The 23,995-nt window shown below is 41.9% G+C and overlaps 2 protein-coding genes across 3 annotated transcripts; one reads left to right on the top strand and one right to left on the bottom strand.

The window, feature by feature from the left end:
• Window positions 1–930: 930 nt before the first annotated feature.
• LOC308076129 (transmembrane protein 179) lies at window positions 931–5,766 on the bottom strand. Its single transcript, XM_080416250.1, has 4 exons — window positions 5,254–5,766; window positions 3,636–3,773; window positions 2,902–2,980; window positions 931–2,618 (listed from the first exon to the last, which is right to left on the bottom strand). Exons 1-4 carry the CDS (start codon window positions 5,583–5,585, stop codon window positions 2,424–2,426), a joined length of 744 nt encoding a protein of 247 aa, XP_080272376.1. The 5' UTR covers window positions 5,586–5,766; the 3' UTR covers window positions 931–2,423.
• A 2,907-nt stretch (window positions 5,767–8,673) lies between these two features.
• On the top strand, window positions 8,674–23,776 carry brd8b (bromodomain containing 8b). Of its 2 annotated transcripts, XM_080415801.1 has the most exons (19): window positions 8,674–8,741; window positions 10,329–10,425; window positions 11,016–11,085; window positions 11,318–11,367; window positions 11,505–11,627; window positions 11,808–11,888; window positions 12,243–12,307; window positions 12,779–12,945; window positions 13,219–13,410; window positions 13,721–13,814; window positions 14,050–14,195; window positions 14,354–14,765; window positions 14,972–15,009; window positions 15,464–15,666; window positions 17,772–17,864; window positions 19,123–19,191; window positions 19,459–19,744; window positions 21,648–21,692; window positions 22,404–23,776. In XM_080415801.1, the coding sequence occupies exons 1-19, from the start codon at window positions 8,723–8,725 to the stop codon at window positions 22,461–22,463; spliced, it is 2,310 nt and encodes a 769-aa protein (XP_080271927.1). In that variant the 5' UTR covers window positions 8,674–8,722; the 3' UTR covers window positions 22,464–23,776. The 2 variants fall into 2 exon arrangements, with proteins under 2 accessions (XP_080271927.1, XP_080271928.1); XM_080415802.1 differs by lacking the exon at window positions 21,648–21,692.
• The last annotated feature ends 219 nt before the right edge of the window (window positions 23,777–23,995 follow it).

The raw sequence follows: 23,995 nt of genomic DNA, 5'->3' as shown, positions 1-23,995 counted from the left end.
CTGGCGGGCGAGCATTTTGAAAAAAGTATTTAATTATTTTCGTAAGTGGTGGAAAAAGTACTACATTTTTTTTACTTAGGTAAAAAGTATCAATACTGCAATGTAGAAATGCTCTGTCACAAGTAAGGAATTCAAAATGTACAAAAGTATGTATTGTTATCAAAAGTAGAAAGTTCTCATTGTGCAGATTGTCCCATTTCACAAGTTTTCAAATGTATAAAAAATCCTTTGCAAATAGCAGATCTATAAGCTCACAATGCGTAGCATTGCGATACATTGTGAGCTTGTAGATCGTCTATTTTCAAATGGCCGAAATGTATATAGGGCTGAAGTGGGTAATGTATGTTTTGTAATAATAATCTACAAAGTAACTAGTAACTAAAGTTTTCAAATAATTGTAGTGGAGTATAAGTATAATATTTGCCTCTGAGATGTAGTGGAGTAGAAGTAAAAGTACTGAAAATTGGAAATATTCCACTAAAGTCAAAATACCTCAATAGATACAGTACTTGAGTAAATGAACTTAGTTACTTTACACCGTTTCAAACTTTTACATGAAAGGGAAAACTAAATTGTTATCAACCAATTTAATATATTTCTTTCCACTAGTACAGTAACCGTCAACACCAGTTTGTACTCGATCCCACAGCAATCCCACACTTAATGGAATTTAATGACTGGTGTTGGGTTATTATAATTTCAGCTTAATATTTTAATGCTGATCTGCTATTCTGCAATTTGAATGAAGAGTTCTTTACAGACACATATTCTGTTGAGAAATACTAGCCTTAATATGAAGTTTGATTCAAAAAATTCCTGAGTTTAAACAGAACAATTGATCCAATAATAATAATATAAAGCAAACTAATCCAAACACAACATAAGCATATGTTGTTAATAGATGTTAACATTTTCATTCATTCATTTTGAATTCACAAATGTTTTTATTGGACAAACGAGCAAATGCAAAAACAAAACAAAAAAACTGGGATATAAATATTCACAAAACAGGCATAAGTGGTAACAAAAAAGCAACAACAATGTCATACATATTACAAAACAGTTAACGTGTTCAATTCAAACAAATATAATACTGTCTCATCTTGGTTCACTTCTTTTTGAACTTTTTGCTCCGCCATCTGTGTGTCATTACAGCTGCTCAGGGTAGAAAATCTAAATTAGGCTCTCCCCGCTTTCGATTTCACCAAAACCTATTTTTCGGCTCAGCAGTAATCCTTCTCACAATGAAAGCTTTTTTCATTCATTCTGTCACCAAAATTACCCACAAACAGTGTGGGATAACTCCTAGAGAACTGGATCAAGCAGTCATTGTGGTTGAAGTGCAGGACTGACTGCTTCATATAGCGCCTTCAGGTTGCATCCACACATATGGCATCATTCATAAATGTTCATAAGAGTGAAGAGGGGACAGTGATTTCCATTACACAGTAGAGAATAGATCATTCACATCATGCTCACACAGTGAGCCTGTTTCAACAATACAATGGCTCTCAGCCACATATAGTCTCTCCGCATCGCCTCAGTGCAGTATCTCAATATAGTGGAAGAGTAAACAATACTGTACGTGTATTCTCCCTGACAGGCTTGCAGTGTACAAACTTGCAAAACACCACAACTACCTAGCATAACAACTCATGCATATTAAATAACGCTGACACTGACAATGATGTCACCGTCTGTGCAGCAACTGGAGGTTACTGTTGTCATGTGGTGCAATCAATTTCGTGAGTATGATGCACAGACATCAAAATGTCACTGTAACGATCAAATGACTACGATACGCTTTGGCTTATGGAAATAACACTGTAGTGACTAGATCACATTTGTTTAATCTTTTCTAGATTTTGTTTTGTTATTTTTGATGTTCTGTTACATTACTTTTTACCTGTAGAAGACTCCAGGTATGGGTACCAGAGGATTTAGACTGAAGCAAAACCAGGGTAGCAGTAGTGCAGTACCATGCACATTTGGGGAGTTTTGGCCCCATTGATAATTTGTGTCATAATAATATGGTAATAATTTTAGATGACTGTAATTATTATATAAGACATCACGGCCTGGTCCATAGTTTATGTGTCCATATTCTAATTTACAAGCTCTATGCTTATTACATAGGGTCATCTATAATGGTGATTATTACATAATAAGATAATTGGGCTTTCAAGCTCAGAATGCAGGCCGACTTGATTCCCTATCAGTTAAATGCTTTCATTTATATTCATCTTTAACTTTAATGTACCTGTAGTAAACAATGGGTAGAGTTTGAATTTTTAGGGGCAATCCAATTGGTTCCATCATTCCAGATAAGATGAAGCAATCGTACATAAACCAGATTTTGGAGTAGATGTACTTAGGCCTAGGACTGTTGGGTCTAGCTTATTATTTTGTGGAAAAGCCAACATTTAGACAAAAATGGTTGCTGTTGAGGAGGGGAGAGGAGGGGATGGGGAGCCATCGGAGGGAGTGTGTCCTAAGAGCAGTTCCTTCTCTCTGGGCATGCACGGCCCACTCATGTGTTGGCTGTGGGAGTGGTAGAGACGCAGGAAGGCTATGATTGATTGGGTCAGCCACAGAGCTGTGACGAACCACAGAGATGCCTGAGGACAGAGGGACAGACAGGCGGACCAGATCAAATGCATGCACATAAACACAGTCAGAGTCAGACATGAACACTAATCAATTACCCTTAGAAAACATACTGTGTTATAGGCTATGACATAGCCTCTATGTGCATACATACAGTGCAAAAAATGAGAGCAGTCATATTGATATTTCATGATTCCAGCAACCTGGATGAGCTAAGTTATATATCAGAATCAGAAAATTGACTGGAGAGATACAGTAATATGCATAGACAGACTTTCAAATAATCACCCCTACCTGTGCCAGATTTAGCTCTGTGTAGAAGAAGGACGTGTCCACGTCCAGGTAAAGGGGGACAGACTGGGACTCTGCACAACTGCACACAAACAAAAAACATAACTGGATGAAATAGACTACAAATAGAGCACAAAGATGAACTAAAGCCCGATTTATGCTTAGTTCTGCTTTAGTGTCACACACTCAAAATAGCAGATCTACGATCTCATAATGTGTCGCAATGCGACACATTCTGAGCTTGTAGATTTGCTATTTTCGGTGAGCGACCTGGCGTGCAACTAAGTATAAATCAGGGTTAACAGACCCTGCATCCTGGTCACAAGCATCTATCATTCCGATAGATGCTTGTGAAATGAGTAGCCTCTATACCCAGGCTTTAAAAAAATATATATGAGAGCCTATAATATGCTATATTATTATACGCTACTATAAACACGGCGAGGTGCACTGTACACACAGCACACACAATTATAGTTATTGTGACAAGTGACAAGGAGAATAGCACTGTCATTACTGCATGATTAAATGTTCTCAATTTGTTAGATTAAATTAAAAGTTTGACTTTTAGAGAGAGACAGGCAAGCCACGGTAATGCTAACCTCAGCAGATGCTTATTTGCAGCCCATAAAACACTGGTGTAGCCAATGGTACAAGCTTGATTCGTTGAGCAGCAATACTGTGCCAAAGACTACATCGAATCGAGACAAGAACCCCCTACACAGCACCAGACGTACCTGTAAGGACGCGTGTTGTCATCGGTGACTGTGTCACACCAGGAGGCCAAGCCCAGGGACAATGTCATGCTGGCTCCTCCAGACAAGAAGAGCACGCACAGACTCAGTAACACCGTCAGGAAGGAGGAGAACAGGGTGCTAATAAACAAACACACACACATGATAGACACATACATGGAAATTAGATATTGGATAAGAGCACATCATTATACACTTAGACAGCACATTGGCCCTGGGGCCCATATCAGCATCACACAGACCTCCCAATATAGTATATCTGACAATAAGATGTATAAACTACATTACTACAGAAAGCCCCTATCCCTTTGAATATTTTCACTCCTATGTATCCAGTGCTAACAAGCACTTCACCTACTGTGATTATTGCCCATACTCAATCTGATATGATGCTAAATGTCCCATGTTTACCTGATGAGATGATTCAATTATGTTTAGATGATAACCTCTTCATTATGACCATAACACTCACGGAGACTAACTATGATGATTTCAACATGGTCATTGACCTAGGCTAGTAGTCCCAACAATGTTCAATGTGACCTCATTTGGTCTGTCTGTCTTTTCTGTAAAGGTGGCTAAATTCTGGAACTCTCACCCCACTGGAGGAAACTAGAGACCGATGTCAATGTTTTTAATAGAGGACTCTCAGATTATGGCTGGCTAAAATCTAAACAACAGTGCTCATGTGGATAGATTATGACTGGTTTAGTAGCCAACAGTTTTGATCGTGTTGTCTCAGGCTACATCTTTAAGCATGTTTTTTAATTGGACATTATAGGCAACTTTCATTTATTGATGTATGTATGTATTACTAAAACCTCCTGTGTGTTGAACATTTGCGAAATATAGGCCTACAAACTAAAACACTGAATCAGAAAGAATAATAATACCTGGGTGGGCACTTCAAGAGAGACTACCCAAATAAAACACTGGAGCGCTCGACTGGTCTGCACATATTTCTTATTTTTGCAGGGGCGTTTTCAAGTCAAAACGCAGTCACAGCGTTTTATTTGGGTATAGTCTCTACAGGTATTATTCTTTCTGATTCAAGTTTTTGTTGAGCACCAAGCCCTTCTACTTCTCTTAGTACACTAAAACAGTGGTTCTCAACCTGTGGGTCGTGACCCCCAGGGGTATCCCCACATGTTTTTGTTTTTTTTGGGGGGGGATGACAGATGACAGTGAAGTGACAATGTAATGACTTTTAAGACCTTTTTAATGCCTAAAAAAATAATAGACCATTACTGCATCAAAAGTAATCAACAAACTATAGCCTACTTATTTATAAAAACTGGTCACAGTCACACATTGGCCACATTGTCAAATAATATAAGAAACGGGCAAAAAATGTGATTATAGCAGATCTACAAGCTTGTAGATCTGCTATAATCACAATATTTATCTGTGGAACCGAGTCAAACTAAATTGAATGCCTCAACTCCCACATTCCAAGTGCTTGTCAGGGTGAGGGTCCCCATTATTTTGGGGGGTCACTCACAGCCTAAAGAAGATTGATTGTGGTTGGTTTAGAACCACTGCACTAAAACACATGGTGTGTCTGATGTGATGTCAAATGTAAAGTTGTAACTGTGTTTACTCGTCATGTCGTCCGTGGAGATAGAAGAGACTCCTCCAGCCTTGCGCGGCTCCGTACAGCACCGTGAAGATCCCGACGAACGTAGCGAACTGGCAGGCTGCCGGCGGACCCCACTGCTGGACCACCAGATGAGAGGAGATGTCCCCCGGCTGGCCCGGCAGCTCGGTGCGGTTCTCGGTCCTCCAGTAGCCCGTGGAGAAGAGCGCGCAGCGCCCTTTGAACGCGGATCCGTTGAGAGCCAGCGGGACGACCACCAGCAGCCCCGCCAGGACGGACAGGGTGTGGGCCGCGCAGTGGGCCAGCAACAGTCGGCGATCGAGCTCCATGGCCATGTTGTTATGTCTGACTGAAGTTCAATAGCATTAAACAAGAAACTATAAACTCTGAATACAGCTAGGTTGTTGTTGAAAAAATGATGATTCGCATTATCAAATTGATCCCTTGTTGTTATTTCCAGGCCAACGTACGGCACCCGGGCGGGGTTAGGACTATTTACAGCACAAGGCAGGCATGGATCAGTGTTGCCAGGTTGTATGAGAGAAATAAGCAACCAGGTCTAGGAAAACAAGCCAAAAAGAAGCAACGTACGGCCTGCATGAGCGCTTTATTAAACCTACATGCATCGGCTATTTGAAAATTGCCGATCTACAAGCTCACAACGCGTAGCGATGCGACGCGTTGTGAGCTTGTAGATCTGCTATTTTGAAAAACTCTTGAAATAAAATGTGGAATATTTGGAATATTTTTTGGAACATTCTAACACAAATGCTCCCTGGCACAAAACATTTTTCATGAAAATATTTGAGGACCACTGGTTAAAACAATTATTACAAAAACGCAAGCCTAAAATAAGCAAGTAGACGTTAGAAACAAGCCCAAAAAATCGTAAGCCACAACTAATATTTACAAGCAACTTTACAGAAAAAGAAGCCCAAACTCGCTTATAATAAGCCGACATGGCAACACTGACCGTTATACAACGCCCCTCTACTCGTACTACAAAACTTGCCAGCAATGACGCACTCGCCACATGCATGTTTGTTTTGGCCCAACTGACCTATAAATTATATATTATATATAATATTATCAGCACATCAGACTAATAGTTTACGCAATGGCCTGGTGAAAAGATCTGAAAAGAGCCTTAAATGGCCTGATCAATGAAACAAATCAAAAGATATATAGGCCTACATTTCAAGCTGCCCTGGGAATGCTTCTTGTCCATGTGGGTTATAACGTTTAAGTTGAATAGCAGATAACCTTAAAGTTAATATTTCATCTTAAATTAAGTGTAATATTTTGGTCTATCTGGACCTCTTGGAAAACAACAACAACAGCCAATTCAGTCATATATTTTCAAAACAAAAAGTATCTCAATATTCTATTTTGCAGGGCTATTTTTCACTTGGATTAGGGATTACTTCAAAATCCCAGTTTTAAATTTAAATTAACTTTCCTCTTCTACCCTGGATTGTGAATTTGTACTTCCATGTACTGATGTTCTCATGTCTTACTAAATAAAGTACATCAATCAATCAATCAATCTGAACCACATACTGAACTTTTTACCATTGAGCTATTGACCGGCCTGCTTGCTCAGGGGATAAATTGTACCTTGGCCATTAGGTCAATATACGTGTCAGATCCTGTGTCTAGGTGAGACATGACCTTTGACACAATTTAAATGTCTCAATAGAAGAGCAGGGAGACAAAATACAACCACCCCAATTGTATTAACTTGCTGCCATATACAGACTGGACAAATTTATATTTTTATTAATGGGAAAAAGTGACATAGTGCCGCTTTAAGGGAATGGTGCCCTTTGCCACTTTCCCAAATGATCTGCAAGCACATCACTGCTGCTGGACGGAGGAATGCAGGGCGGTGTTGGACTTGGGTGTGTAGTTTCAAGGGCCAGTTACCGCCCCACCCCCACGGGCGAGTTACCATATAGTAGCCTACATCAGCATTTAAAGAATGTTTGAATGATAAATAGATAGTAGATGGATGGATGGATGGATGGATGGATGGATGGATGGATGGATAGATGGATAGATGGATAGATGGACGGATAGATGGACGGACGGACGGATGGATAGATAGATAGATAGACGGACGGACGGATAGATAGATAGATAGATAGATAGATAGATAGATAGATAGATAGATAGATAGATAGATAGATAGATAGATAGATAGATAGATAGATAGATAGATAGATAGATAGATAGATAGATAGATAGATAGATAGAGATATACCTAGCCTTGCCATCATAGGCCTACAACATATAGGCCTATAACACTTTCCAACAGCAAATAAAATAACTTTAGTGGTTTTGTAAGGCAGTTTTTCCAAGTTACAAAGTGACTCTATTTACACACAATACACTTTACCCAAAATTTTTTTACACTTGCTTTGGCAATGTAAACATGTTTTCTCATGCCAAAAAAGCTCCTTTGAATTGAATAGATCGGATGTTTCGGTTTAATTTCTATGTCATCATGTGTGTCCATTTGTCTGCATACTTAGGCCTTCAGAACCATTGATACACAGTGGACTGCATGTTATGTTATATTTTGTACTCTTATTCTGGTATTTCCTTATAAATGAAATGTGACACATCGGCAAAGGTGGTCACCAATGGCATAATGTCAGTAAATATAGCCTTGCCAGTTTTTGAGAACCACTTTTGGGTGCCAGACAGTAACTACACTGTAGTTACTACAAGTCTCAGTGCTGAATATATTTCCTGTGTTTTACTGCCAATGGTTTCACTATGGATACTTGTCCAGTTTGTATTTGCTCAATATAATAGAATGGAGGATGCGGGCATCGATCCCGCTACCTCTCGCATGCTAAGCGAGCGCTCTACCATTTGAGCTAATCCCCCGTACTGTACTACAGTACACATGGTACTACAGTATAGTCCAAAGGGTAGGAACTAGGAACCTATCTGTGTGGTCTGTGGTTCTACAGACGTGTGTAACAGTGTTGCCATGTCGGTTTATTGAAAGCGACTTCGGCCTTGTTTTTCTGTAAAGTTGCTTGTAAATATTTGTAGTTGTGGGTTGCGGTTTTTTGGGCTTGTTTCTTAAGTGTAGTTGCTTATTTGGGCTAATTAGTATTTAGACCAGTGGTTCTCAAATATTTTCATGTCATGATGGATATTGGACCCCCACATTTTGTATTTGTCCCCTTACCCCCATCTGAAAATGTTTTGTGCCAGATTTGTGTTGTTATACCACATTTTATTTCAAGGATTTTTGAAAATAGCAATTCTAGATCTAGATAAGGTATTTTTAAACAGCCGATGTACGGTTTAAAGTGCTCTATTTGTTTCTTTTGGGCTTGTTTTCATAGACCTGGTTGCTTGGTTCTCTCTAAAAACCTGGCAACACTAGTGTGTACCGCTAAAAGAATTCCGGCGGAAGTTTGGATCACGGCCTGTCGGCCTTATCACAATAGAAATGGCGAGCGGCATCGGCAGTGAGTAACATTTCACTTATTATGTTTTCCCCATAATACAAAAACACACACCAACGATAAAATTGCAAATAATACATGCACATTAGTTTGACCCAATAGCTTCTTAATGGGTTGTTGTTATGCGTGTAACGCTGCTGTGTGTCTCATGAATGTGTCCCCCTAACAATGCTAACATGCTATTGCTAAGACCTAAGATAAATACACATATAAATACCTGATTGCGATCTACAGAGCCATGGTTTAACTAGGACTAATATGCATTTCAACGAGACAGTTATGTAGGTTAACTCGGGACAACACACTAATCTGTAATTTAAGATCGTTTAAACTGTTAATAATTGTGTATTAATTAGGGAATACCTTCATTCAGCGTTTACTCCCTTTGTTTACAGCTAGACGATGGGAAGGATTCACCTGTTTCTTGTCATTATATGATTAAAGACAATATTAACACGGGAAACTTTCTCCCAAAGCCACAGTATTACCAATTTAACTAAAACTCCACTCTAAACTGGTATTGTCCAGGGGGGGAATTATAGGACTCACCTGATATGATTGATTGATTGATTGATTGAATACTTCATTAACAGTTTGCAAAAAAAGCACAGAAATTACAGTTCTATACAAGGTCTGCTAAAACGATTAAACCCAAGAAAGCACTATGGCTTGTTTCCATTGAGGTCCAGGTGTATTCAATTCATCGAAACATTTAATGACAGACAAATATACAATACTATGAAAACAGTCGGGGGCCAGGTGATAGGCTTGGACTTTTTACAGGGGCCAGTTCCGAATTGCAGCCACCTAACCCCTGCTCATTATGCTAGGGTGGGATGGCTCAGGGTAGAGGACAGAGTACAGCAACGTGCAATGGGCCTGGTCTACAAGATACTCAAGGGATCAGGGATGCCCATGCACCTGTCAAACTACTTCAATAACGTGAGGGACACACACAGGCACAACACCAGAGGAAGCTCCACTGGTCTCGTTCAATCCAGATTTGGCACGAACATGGGGTTAAATTCATTCTACTGCTAAAATGTGGCATGCCCTGGCCCCTGTACCAACAGCCATCAAAAAGTGTAACTCCGGCCCTACCCTCCTTCAAAACCGCCATAAAAGAGCACCTGTCTGCAATTTGTAACTGGTCTTAGGAAAGTTGTCTCACCCCCCCCCCCCCCTCAATTGTTTTCTGTACATATATGTAATGCTGATGATTTCTTGTATGTTTTTAAATGTCTTGATGAATTGAATACACAGGACCACAATGGAAACAAGCCCTTAGGGCTTTTTGTGTCATTGTATAATCGTACCACTGTAAGTATTCAAGTCAAAATCAAATCAACCATTCAGACATAACTCAGTCAGTACAAACAACGGTCTGTGACTTGTCACATCCTTTTGTCTTAAAAACATGCTGATTGTGCTGAACTTAGTGGTGTCATAATTACAACTGTGTAGATTTCAAACAGTGGGAGTTTTTTTGGGTTGTTTTATTTATATTTTTTACAACATCTCGGCAAATACTTATAATCATAAATTGTATTGTATCTTTTGGATGAATTGTTCCTACTCCTCTTTATCCAGAACACAAGATCCTGAATGTGGGTCCCACGGAGCCCTGGTCAGTCAGAGAGAAGCTCTGCCTGGCCTCCTCTGTTATGAGGAGTGGTGACCAAAACTGGTAAAGCAACAGCATACACTTCCACTAGTTATCATCATGGGGTATTATTCTGTTGTTGGAGATAACTGACTGGAAAACATCCTCGCTTGACCCTAAATCATGCCATTGAAGCTGCTATGCAAGCACACTGCTGGTCATATGTTCTAAGCACAGAACCACTGGTGTCACTACGTGTCATTGGCTATTTACAGCCTTAGTCACATATTTTATCAGGCAAAACTGTCACGTATTTCATCATACTACTCACTGGCCTGGTCTGACCTGGCTTACACTCCTTATATTCTTTCCTTATATTCCTATGTTTTACCTTTATACTTTTTTACTTTATATTTATACTGTTACCGTACATATATATATATATATATATATATATATATATATATATAGTATATTTTACTTGATAGATGTTTTTCTCTTATCTGCTGTAATGTTTTTTCTTCTACTGTATGTCTGGGAGTAATGCATCAAGAAAATCCTAATTTGAATGGCTTGTAGCAGTAATATGTTATTATTATTATTTTATCGAAAGGCCTAAAGATGTTTTTTCTCAGCGCATGGAGTATAAAAATGAGTGTGCTTGTATCTACCAGGGTGTCAGTAAGCAGAGCCATCAAGCCTTTCTCTGAGCCCGGACGTCCGCCTGACTGGTTCTCACAAAAGGTAATCAATTAATAATTTTAACCATTGGAGGTCAAATAGAAAGAGGTGGGAGTCGGGGGGGGGGGCCTCATAAAGAAAATGTATTAACGTTTAATTTCAATTAATAACATTATTGTGTCAGTTTAACCACTTTCAACATGTTTACAATGTCTGTAAGTCAGCTGTGTGTTAACATGCATTTGTTTTATTGAGTGGATGCCTGGCCTGTGTTAACTCTGCCTTTCTTCCACAGCATTGTGCCTCGCAATACTCTGAGCTGCTGGAAGCCACTGAAGCCCCGAAGTCAGTATTACAATGTTTACATGTCATGCAAACAGCTAGTTGTCTTGCACCATGAATGAACACGGTGCTGTATACTAAACTCTTGATCTCTCTCTCTAATGTGTGTGTGTGTGTGGATGTGTGTGCTCACGCTCCAGACGTAAACGTGGTGAGAAGGGTGAAGTGGTGGAGACCATTGAGGATGTGATTGTACGCAGACTGACCGCTGAGAGGATAGAGGAGTTGAAGAAGCTCCTGCGAGACACACAAGAGAAATACAGGTACACACACACACACACACACACACACACACACACACACACACACACACACACACACACACACACACACACACACACACACACACACACACACACACACACACACACACACACACACAAAGGTCTTTGAATACTGGGCAATGACATGATCTTTCACCTCTGCACTTCCTTTGTTTGTAGGAAGCTGAAGAAGGAAGTGGATCTAATTCAGACAGGTCATCTGGACTCCCAGTTGAAGGATTTGTGGACGGACATCACACTGTAAGACCCTTATTTGTTTGGATTGTCTGACATGTCTGCTTGCCTACTTAACTTTAGTATTGTGCCTGTGAGTGATTTTAGCAATGTGCTTGTCTGTGGACATAAAATAATACCATTGTAAGACCTGTCTGATGACCGGCCTGTGCATATGTATCGGCTAATTCTTCATTTTAAAGGGAAGTGGACATTGACATTTGATGCTCTTAACATTTCTGTGCAGTGCTGTGTTTTGGTATCCCCTCTATTTGCTTTGCATTTCTAAAGTTACACACATTTATAGCCGGCTGGAGGATTTGAACCAGAAGACGTCCACATTCACTCCGGTTTTTCCTTCTTTCTTTTTTTTCCATTTAGAAAAAAGAAGCAGGATGAAGAAGAGGCAGAACAGAAGAGGAAAGCCACAGAGACGGCATATCAGGGTATGGTTATATTGCCTTGTTTAAATATTGTAAACTTATGCACAGGGTAGGGCTGCACTATTAATAAAAAAATAATGGAAAGTCGTGAATCTTTTTCTGAAATTACAGATATAATCATGAATCTTGGCTGTTACTGTAATTCCAGCACCTCATCAGTTCAGTAGTTGCACCTTGCCCTTGTCTCCTCACCATTACACAAAGTTTAATTTAACCAGAACACCATACTAAACACATTGGCTAATGGCTACTGGTAGCTCTGCATTGGGATAACACTGCATATAGATTTTGTGCTGCAGCTAATTCATTATCCCGTATGCACTGTGAATAAACATTAGCATTATTAACATAAAGACAAGTACAGCAAAGGGGTATATATACTGTAGCACTACCTGACTGAGCCACCAGAGTGTGCCAGTGGCTCTGGTTTAGCCATTGGTGGTCTTGACTTCCTCCTCCCTTCACTCCCTGCAGCTCGCCAGGCAGTGAAGAACACTCCTAAGCGGCTGCCCAGCGTGACAGTACGTTCTCCACTGGGAGCCAGCCCCCCCAGTGTGGACTCCCAGGCTGACACAGCCATCCCCACACCCCCCATGGACACCGCTGGCACCCCTTCTGATGATACCGGCGCCCACCCAGCCGTAAGTACACACTCAGTCACACAGGCTAGTGGTTCACTGTTCACTCCGCAGTGGTGGGCCAGCAAATGCCGGTACAGGAAGGATAATGAAGCAATTTACACAAAACACCAAAAATATACCAATGCAATGAATAAGCAAATAATGTTTTATTCAAAAAGAATTACATATATAAATCATAATAAATTGCCTAATATAAAGGTGTAGCTATACAAGACATACATTTAAGTGTTGAGGAGTAGCGTCTCATACATGCCATTCTTTCATCATGTCCAGACCCAGGGCGTAGGACCATTCCTGCCCTCAACAGATGCTGCGGGCCCAGGGCCTAAAGAGGGAAGCCTGGGGGCTCTAGTAGACGACTCCCCACAGAAGAGGCTGCTCGCTCAGAAGGCCACGCCGCCCCCCTCCCCTCTACTGTCAGAGCTGTTGAAAAAAGGCAGCCTCATCTCAGCCAGCCCCCGCCTGGTGAGAAGGCACTTTTTGCTTTTAGGCAATAATTGGTCAAGTGGAAGTCCTTCAGTGACATCATCCCAATCCATGGCAGTCATGGAGCTTGGCACCTATCCCAATTAATACAATAATACACCCAGGTTTATGTCACTGGATGGATTCTCTACTATGTAGTAGTTTGGAATGGATATAGGCCTACAGTTTATTGATTATATAGAATGGATTTTTAAAAAGGAGAGCTTCAACCACTGAATTGCTGAACTTGGATGGTAAAGTCATATTCCCTAACTAGTATGTTTTAAATGTTTTCATTCTTTTCTGTTAGGTAGCAGAGGGCGATGCCACAGCCAGCCTCACCAACGGAGTTCAGACCACTACTGCCGCCACTGTCATGCCAGCAGGTCATGACATCACAACAGGTAAATATCACTACTAAGTCTCTCACACACACAATTGTGTATACTGTACATACACACGCAGTGCGGACTCTCTTTCTCCTCTTTTATTTGGAACCTAGACTGCTGAGGACATAATACAGACTGTTTTGAGGACATTTCCACCAAGTGGCTTCAACCTTATAGCTATGCTATGCTGTAAACTAAACTCTTGATCTCTCTCTCTAATGTGTGTGTGTGTGTGTGTGTGTGTGGTGAGAGGGTGGAGCGGAGGCAGCAGTGAAGGTAGAGCTCGCTGAGGAGACGGGGTTGGGGGTGGAAGACGACCTGGTGGCCGTGTCCTACATAGGAGATGAGCTGGACCTGGAGACAGTAGGGGACATCATCGCCATCATAGAGGAGAAGGTGAGCACTGTGCCAACACAGTACAGCAGGATCCACCACCATGTATCCAGAAAAACACAACATCACACAAACTAAAGGACGCAACTAAAGAGATTTGCTGGTTGGTACACAAGGTTGTCTGATTTTTGTTGTCAAATTGACTCCTCCTCTCCTCCCAGGTGGATGACTCTGTAGAAGCCCTGGATGCTGCAGCGGTCGAAGCAGCCCTCTCTCTCTGTGAGGAAGCCGTGTCGGGGACACACCCACTTCCGGGCCCCTGGGAGACGCAGGAGCTGAAGGCCTCGGAGCCTGTGCCTGCGGTACCAGTCGATCCCTTGCTGGAGCCCCAGGAGGCGGCTGCGACGCCGGCCCCGGCGACCCACAACCAACCAGAGGCCATAAGAGAAGAACCGCTCAAGGGGAACTGTGAGGCGCCCGAGGCGGCAAGAAGTGACGCGACATCCTCTGACGAAGGGGTGACGGGGGGCGAGGTCACGGAGGAGTGTGCGGCAGAAAAGGAAGGAACAGAAGCGACGGTGAAAAGCGAAGGGGAGGAGTGGAGCCAGCCTGAACCCAACCTGCCTTGCCTAGGTAGGTACAACGGTCAAATCCTGAGTGTCAATTTAACTCTTGAGTGTCAAAATTGACCCGTAAGATCCCATCTTTACACTCTAAATCGACAGTGGATTTTTACTGTGTAGCATAGATGTGCACACACACATTCACGTGCATGTAGAACTCTCATTGGCGTTCTATATTGGTCTTCTAATTGAGCTCATTTTTTTTTTCTCTTACAGACTCTGAAGACAGTTCTGTGTCAGGGAAAGAATCCAAGGTGAGGAAAATGAATAAACCCCTAAGATGGAGAGGAGACCCCACCATGTTGCTCATTCTGTCCACGTTCTGCATTGTAACACTCATGGATTAAAGTTCTCAGTCGCCACGACTGATTTCAGTCATTTGGATTCCATAGAAGTCAGCATGTCATGCACCGAAAATAGGCTATCTACAAGCTTACACCGTGTTGCGCTGTGACATGTTTGCTTGTAGATGGTCTATTTTCGGTTATTCGTGTTCAGACATGTTCAGTCTTCCAGAAAATCCTAATGATCTCACAGATGTATCATAACTAAATTGTCATGTCGGGGGGGCTCCTTTCACAGCGTTTCACAAATGTCAGATTTTATTTTTAGGACTTGGCCCAACAACATTTTGCAGTTGTGACTTGTGAGATTAAATTTTTCTTTAATCCATGGACACTGTTTCTGTATGTGCGGTCGTCCATACAGGAGGTAAAGGAGGAGGAGGTAGGGAGCGAGGCCGACCCAGAGGAAGGGATGGAGCTGAAGGAGGAGTGTGGTGATGGCGAGGGTCCCTACCTCTCTGAGGTAGAGCCGGCAGCCAGCGAGAGCGAGGACGGATATGGCCCCAACTCCCAGCGCTACACCACGGCCGATTCTCTGGCTAGCAGCCCGGCTTCCTCCTCTCAGTTGTGAGTATCAAGTTTCCTCTCTGGTTACAACTGTCACGATTATAAACATTTGATTTCGATCACATCGCCAGTGTGAGTGCAGTTTAGTGATGACGAGTCACGTGCAACGGAGGGCAGAGTATGGCATATTTATGTTCCAATCAAACACTGATCTCATTAATTGGCTCTGCCTTATCTGGTTGAAAGTGTGTTAATTAAGAAATATTACAAAACAGGGTGTGCTTTACTGTAATTAATTATTGGCAACTAAGTGATGCGATTGTACAGTGGTTGTCACCAAAATAAAATATATTACAAATTATGTATTTATATTGTGGGGCAATTTGCTCTCAAAATGAAAACGTTCATAGTGTTATCTCCCATTTCCCAGAAAATTCCTGGGGTCGGATTAATAACTGGAAATCGATAAGTCACATCAGTAGACCCCTTTGAAATGAAAACTAGTAGTTTACTACTCCAGCAAGTACTGTTGGCCGGCCCTTGGTTTTCAACTACTTGACCTTCAGACTATATCAGAAATTTTTTTGTCTGGGGCACCAATGGCCTAGTGGTTAAGGCGCATACCACATGGAAGCCACTTTCAAATATGAACACTGGAAAATGTACGGGGAATCGGGTCAGGACATTGTCCGGTCGGTGTTGGCCGTTCACACATGTAGCATGTAACAGGATAATGTCTGTTTCAGATGCGTTCACACTCTGTTTGATAAGGTGAGGGGCGGGGTCTGCATAGTAGAAGCACATAATAAGCTACTCCCACTCAAATATAACAGCGCAAGGGAGATGTGAGGATTTGACTTCCTTCCGCAGAACATGACAGATACAGTGAATTGCTTGACATGCCGTCTCCCATTGATGCACCCATACAAAACACAAACAAAATATCTCTCCTACCATAGTAGGCCTAATGTGGACAAGGAGCCAACCTACTTTTCATCAAAACAAGCCGTCCTGCGAGTGGAAAATAACATCGGTCTCTATGTACAGACGAGTACACTGCGCAGCGTAGCTCGTTATGTCTACAATTACTCAAAAGACGTTTATATTTTGTTTCGTTTATGAGACATTTCATGGAAGTTTGATCAGTGAATATTTCCAACTCGAACGCTAATAAAAAGCAGAAGGATTAAAGTACACCTCGGGAGGAGGGGAGGCTCCACCCATCGACAATCAGAGCGTCATCAACACGTCCACAAGCTGAATGTATATTCACCGGACAATCACCACGTCCATTCACACATAGAGCGGTTTGAGCCAAATCGGACATTACCCGGACTTAAGTCAAGGGTCCTGCCTGCATGTCCGATCATACTGATGTTGCGTTCATACAGCCCCACCGTTTAAAGTCTTGAAAACTTCCATAATACAGTGCATGTCTAAAAGTGGCTATAGGCTCTATTGCCTGACAGAGAGTCGCAGGTTTGATTCCCTAGCGGCTAGGGAATCAAACCTGGGGAGTGACACGCAGCAAAGGCCATCGGGCTAGGGCCTAGCCCGATGGCCTTTGCTGCGTGTCACTCCCCGTCTCTCTCTACCCGTTTCCTGTCTCTCTACTATCCAAATAAAGGCAGAAAAGACCCCAAAAATATATTTAAAAAAAGAAATGTTTTTGTTTATGTTTTGCCTAAAGAATTTACCCATTATTATTTCTCACTATTTCTTCACCATGTTTGTGAGCTATTTTATTTTGCAAGGAGGTACTAGATACAACCAGGACAGAACTCACAAATCAGCACCCCAAAATTACCTCTGCCCTCAATGCAAAACGCTGATTTTTAAGTCTATATAAAGCTTAGCCTGCATTCGTCAGCCATTTTTGCTTCATGACCCCTGGCTCTTCACTGTGCTCACCAGTTTTTTGGCTGCTGGTGTGTAAAGATTTGGACTGATTCACAATCCTCTCTGTCTGTTGCTCTCTTTCTCTCCCTCCCACCCTCACTGTCCATCTGTCACTCTCCCTCCCACCCTGCCCCTATCTGCCCCCCATGGCTTCTCTCCCACTTCCCCTCTCATTCAATTTGGACCATGGACTCGCCGGTTCATTGTTCTGTCCCAATTTATTTCTTTCCTCCTGGCACCTCCCTCCATCTCTCTCTGTGCATTAGCTCCATATGTGGTGAGGATCAGGAAGCCGTGCAGGCCCAAAAGATCTGGAAGAAAGCCATCATGCTGGTGTGGAGAGCCGCAGCCAACCACAGGTGAGCCTTGGCGCACCCCACCCTAATCAGCCAATCAAGATTGTCATTGACCAGCACCTGTCCGTTCACTGCCCCCACCGTTGACCTACATTTAAATGCTGATATTGTCTTATTCAGTTATGTTGCAAGAGCCACTTTGATAGGCATACTGCGGGTTGTATTCACATAAATATAGACCTTCAAAGCTGCCAAAACCAACTGAAAGACGGATGGAAAATTATGGGTGTGTACCACCTTGACCTTCTCAATTAAGTTGTTCGATTGACAGCCATAACTAGAGCCTCCTCTACTAATACATGCAAATAGTGGCTAAATTATGCCCGTTCTGTAACAAAGCCATATTGACTTCATTACATTATATAGTGATCTTTGTGGAAATTTGTAGTAATATTAATGCAGAAAAATGTTGTATGTGTGTTTTATTTAGGGATGCACCGATATGGACATTTTTGACCGATACCGATGTTTAAAATAACAATTTAGCCGATAGCCGATATTTGTTTATTTAGTTTTTGGTGTTATTATTTGCCCCTTTTGTGCCAGGGAAACAAATGCAATCTTCATTATAAGAAATAACTGTTCAGAATCTGCAGAAACACAACATAATTGCCTCTAATCAAAACATTTTTTTGCCGATGTTGACCGATGGTGGCAAATATCGGCCGATACCGACATGCGGCCGATTTATATCGGTGCATCCCTAGTTTTATTTTTATAAATTGTGAGGACTAGTGAAGATTTGCACAACATTTCATGCTTTTGACGATTTTGTATAAAAGTACAAAATTTGAAATTTGTAACATGACCTCAAGCCAAGTCTGGAAGAAAAAATATTTTGATATCTAACATGTGTAACATACTAGTATGTAAAGGTCTTATGGAATAGCTGTAGCCTAAATCCAGGGCTGCAATTAACGATTATTTTCAGAATTTATGTATTTGTGTATTATCTTTTTGATTGTAAATGAAGGTAGTAACCAAATTATGACTAATGCTCATCAGCAGTTATCTGAACCCAAACAGACATGTTGAAATTGCTAAATGTAACCTTTTCATATGCAAAACAGATGAGTATTCACATTTTCGAAAGTAGCAGATTTTGATGATACTACACTAAATCTGAAATTGCATTAATTTCCTTTCAATCAATTAATTGATTATTCATGTAATAATTTCAGCCCTAGATCCAGGTAGTTTAGAATAAAGAGATCGTCATATTTGTGAATAGGAAATGAGTGTGTGATTGTTGTTGTATCAGGTATGCCAGTGTCTTCCTGCAGCCTGTGTCAGATGACATTGCCCCTGGTTACCACAGCATTGTACACAGGTCAGAACACACACACACACACACACACACACACACACACACACACGATTTGAAATGCTTACAATGCCTGCACTTCCTAACTTTTATTTTTGTTCGTAAAAGCAGAATACTTTCTCCCATCTGTAGAATTTGCTGTGTTCTACTCATTATTCACGAATCATGATGCAAAAACCAGTGCTTTTGTCATGACTAAGCAAATGGTTTAAAACCCATACCCTCTAATACATGTATGTATCATCAACTGCTGCCCTTGTCCCTAACCCCCAGGCCCATGGACCTGTCGGCCATCAAGAAAAACATTGAGTCGGGTGTTATCCGCACGACGGCCGAGTTCCAGCGTGACATCATGCTGATGTTCCAGAACGCCGTCATGTACAACTCGTCAGACCACGACGTGTACCACATGGCCCTGGAGATGCAGCGAGACGTCCTGGAGCACGTGCAGCAGTTCCTGGCCACGCAGCTCATTATGCAGACCTCTGAGAGCGCCATCTCCGCCAAGAGCCTCCGCGGCCGCGAAGGCGGACGCAAGCCTGGCGAGCCGGCCGACAAGGTGAGGCTGTGGGCTGGGGGTAGGGTTGGGTACAGTGTAGTGTGGTGGGAGGGCTTGGGTAAGGTTTAGTGTGGTTGGTGTGCTGGGGTAGGGTATGGTCTAGTGGTGTTGGCTGTTGTAGGGTTGGGTAAGGTGTATGTGGGTTTTGTGGGCTGGGGTAGGGTTGTACTGTATGTGATATGGTGTAGTGGGGTTGGGTAAACTCGGGTAGTGTTGCCTGAGGTGGGGTGCGTTATGATTTAGAGAGGTCACAGTTGCATTGTCAATGTCAAATGTACAGTTTTTTTTGTTCAATCGTTCCAAGGACTTGTTGTTGCTGTCGGATGTGAATGTATTTATTGCACTTTGTTGTTGTTTGAAATAATTGGGCTTAATGGCTTTGTTGAAGGTCATACTGCCCCGTCGCTGTCGACATACATCAATACAGAACACCTACCCGACATTTTCAAATCTGTTTTAAGTAATGAAGGTCTGGAAGAAAAAGCCTTTTGGCACGGAATATTTGAAAAGTAAGGGCAGTGATGGGGATCACACATCTGTGTTATACTACTGTACAGTGTACATAAGTGATTGTATAACCAGAACATCCACCTGAAACCGAGTTGACATGACATTTTGATGATAGTTATTGCACAATGTTTTTGTGAAAGCTCCCAACAAACATTGATTCTACAACACTTTTGTGATTAATAAAATGATAATGTGCTTCATACTAAGATCTTGTTGGCCATAGCTTTTCCCCTATGAAATGCACAACATTGGTGCTAAAGTATTTATAATTGAAGTCTTCATTTTTAATTCACCATATGCATGAAAAGGAAAAACGTCTTGATAAAGGGTATGATAAAACAGAGCCTAAAAGGGTGATAGCGGCCTCAGCTTTTGAGACAATGATACACAACAGAACGTGTAGCAGCAACTGTAATGGGCAACACTCGCCATGATGCATGTTCCTTGGTTGCTTAAAGCACATGGGAACATTCGGCTTCCAGGAACCACTGAAAAACATGTTTGGAGTGGACCCTAGCTCACCCATCAGGAATGCTGGCCACCAGCCATAATTCCCAGTGTATCATCTGCCATGTCTTAGTGACCCAGAGTTCTACCTCCTTGGTTTGTGACCTACTTCACAAGATCTGCAATGCTTCCCTGAACTGTCCAGTGATTTTCCCTATCGGTATATAGACTCAAAAGTGGGTTTATTCTCGCACACATACCTGCACATGCAGTCTCCACACAATCCCACAAACGCACCACATTTCCAGCTGTCCCCTGATCTGCTCTTCTCTGTGCTTGTGATGGACTGTCATTCAGTGGAATATCTCCTCAACCTCCTGCATGATAGCCCTGTCTCTCCCATCCCCTGTGTTTCCTACTTTGTCTGTCTTTGTGTGCATACAACTTTAGCTGACTTGCTTGTGTCTACGTTACTCTCTGTCTCTGCGTATATCCGCTTCCATGTGTGACGGCTCTGTATATATTTGCACTGGTCTTCCTGTGTCTGCATACAAAATTAAGCTCAGATTTCGTTTCGTGTCTTATGTACAATTTGCTTGCAGTCCGTCTACATCTGTTAGGCCTTTGAATTATTGTCTCTACTGTTGCCTGTTCGTCCATCTGTCTGTGTCCATATACGTACGTATGTCAGTTCACTGTCTCACTTGACTCTTTGGATGCTAGAATCTTACCGTGTTTCATGTTTTATGATCTGTCTTTCTAACCTGTGCTTGCTTGCTTCATGTGCGTACGTGTTTGGTGTATGTGCCGCGTGGTGGTCAGTTAACATACTCGTTGATGCGCACGAGTGCACGCACACGATACAGACATGTACGACGCTTGCTCGCTCTTCGCATATGTGTGTTTCTCTCTCTATTTTCTCACTCTGATGTTTGTCCTCCTACAGGACAGTGTCCCAATGGCCTCTCCTGCTTTTCTTCTCTCTCTCTTTGTAAGTATTCAGGTCCCTCCTCTCCTGATCTCACCAGAACCTGGGTCCACGCTCCGCACACCTTTGTCTGTGTACATACGCACACACAACACACCTTAAAGGCATATACACCTCTATATCTCTCTCTGTCTGTGCGCCTTCACACAGACTTTTACAAGTGCATTGAGACCCACAGGCCTGCATCACCCTCATAAACACTCCAATCTTCTGTTATACTGACTCAGGCACCACATCCTCATCGTACACACCAGTAAAGACTGAACTCCAGTAACCCCTGTTCCATCATCTCAAGCTTCCGTCGACCTTCGTCAGTGACCACCCCACCATGCTGGTTTCATGTGTTTCTGTTTTTATTTTTTTGTTAATTTTGTTTTGTTAGTTTTTTGTTCTTGACCGTTCTCGTGTCTCTTGCATGTTTTGTTTTCCTTTTGTTCTTGTTTATTTTTCAGTCTAAATTCGTTCTCTTTTCTCCATTTATTTTAGATTGTCGTCGTCGTTCTTTTATGTTCTCTTCGTTCCTCTTCTTCATTTGGGGAGGAAACCTTCCAAGGTGGACTGTGCTGTGTTTTGTGCGGGGTTGGGCCTTTGGGTGGCCGGGAGGGGGAGGGGGGCCGCAAATGAATCCTCCTGCACACTGTCCAACTGACCTTGATGTTTTCATCCTGACCTATCATCTCTCTCTCTCTTTCTGTCTCTGTATCTCTCTCTCAGGATGGTGGTACCAGGGGTCGCCGCAGTGCCATGGAAGCTGACCTCAAGATGAAGAAATAGACTGGTAGACATTTAAGGCCATGAATGAGACAGAAAGCAACAGAGGATGCAGAGCAGCTACAGTACTTATTGAGTTATTTTTCTCAAGGCAACTGTACACTCAGGCTGCGTGTGTGCGTGTGTGCGTGCGTGTGCGCGTGTGTGTGTCTCGATCCATCAATCTGTCTGAGAGAGCAGCATCAAGCTTCCCTCTTCGTTTGTTCATCTCTGATTGGTCAGTGCGCGCCACCAATCAATGGACTCCACCCCAGGCAATACAAGCCACTGGCACACTGCTTTTATTTCCCCTAGTGTCATTTCACCAGCGAAGGGTAGTCTGCGGTCTGTCATTTCTCTCAGGATAGGACATACATCCATGTATGAGCGAGAGAGACATTTTTCACCAGCAAAAGTTTAGTTTGGGGTGAAATGCAGGGTGGGGGAAGGGAGACTATTGTTCAGAGCTCACCATGTTCTGGTGTGCTCCATTTTGGAAAGAGACAGAGTTCTAGGGACCCACGTTGTCATGTATTATAATTAGGGCTGCATTGATACCAGTACTGATATGTTACATATTGCAGACTCATACTAGGATAAAATAGGGTTTGATATCAGAGAAATTACCTCAATACTAAATGCAACACCCAGAGCCTCTGCGTATTGGGTTAAAACTAAGACAATGCTGCTAATTGTCTTTTTACATTTTCACACATTTTAGTAATCCTCCTAAAAGATAAATGTACGCTACCTGACAAGTTGAGATAAACTTAAACATTCAAAGTATGCAATTCATTTTAACGCGTTGTGCTCTCCAAGGTTTCATTTTAAGGGTGCTTGTATTCTTCAGTAACTGTTTCTATGGCACCCCTTTTTGTTAATCAAGTAAATCCAAGTCAAACTTTTCTCATAGCACATCTCATACACGGAAACTTGAAGTGCACATGAAATTAATACCCATTATATAGAAACTGATGGTTTATGAATAAAATATTTTTTGTCCATTGATCCCAAACCAACACTCTACGATTGTGTTATACAGTTTAAGTAATGGATCATATTAGGTTATTAATTAATATTAAATCTAATTTGCGGGATCGAGCAGTACTCAAACTGGTATTGGTGCATCCCTGGTTGTCTTGTTAAACGTAGGCAGACTTTGATATGGAGGTATGATGCATAAGAGTCATGTTGGTGTGTATTACAGTAAGTGTTAGCGTCTGAGTACAAAAAGTTTTGTACCCAAGTGATGGAATCATATGTAATGTTTTGTTTGGGTTAGCCAATACATCACGTGTTGTACATTTTGTTTAATAAAAGCTAATATTTGAACCTAAGCTTATATTTCTTATTGAAATGTGTCTTATTTGCCCAGGATGTTTGGAGAGCTGTACGGTCCCATCAACATTTAGCCAGCAGTATTGTACAGACCCCATACTCAAGTAGCTTACAACGTGATTTAATGTTTTAATACAAATGGGGAAATCAGGGGTATTACTTGAAGTTTCCAAAAATATTGGAGTGTCTAGAAAACCATGCAGCTCCTAGATATAATC

Source organism: Gymnoscopelus braueri (assembly GCF_963280865.1).
Source record: "Gymnoscopelus braueri genome assembly, chromosome: 20".
NCBI classification, from domain to species: Eukaryota; Metazoa; Chordata; class Actinopteri; order Myctophiformes; family Myctophidae; genus Gymnoscopelus; species Gymnoscopelus braueri.
The sequence above is the reverse complement of the archived record's forward strand: the minus strand, read 5'-3'. Positions and strand labels throughout refer to the sequence as shown.

Coding starts and splice junctions, on each gene's coding strand:
- LOC308076129 (XM_080416250.1), bottom strand. CDS start 5,585: ATGGCCATGGAGCTCGATCGCCGACTGTTGCTGGCCCACTGCGCGGCC. Junction 2,981..3,635: donor GACAACACGCGTCCTTACAG/GTACGTCTGGTG, acceptor GTTTGTGTGCAG/TTGTGCAGAGTCCCAGTCTG. Junction 2,619..2,901: donor CAGAGCTAAATCTGGCACAG/GTAGGGGTGATT, acceptor CTCTGTCCTCAG/GCATCTCTGTGGTTCGTCAC.
- brd8b (XM_080415801.1), top strand. Junction 11,628..11,807: donor GACACACAAGAGAAATACAG/GTACACACACAC, acceptor CTTTGTTTGTAG/GAAGCTGAAGAAGGAAGTGG. Junction 14,766..14,971: donor ACCCAACCTGCCTTGCCTAG/GTAGGTACAACG, acceptor TTTCTCTTACAG/ACTCTGAAGACAGTTCTGTG.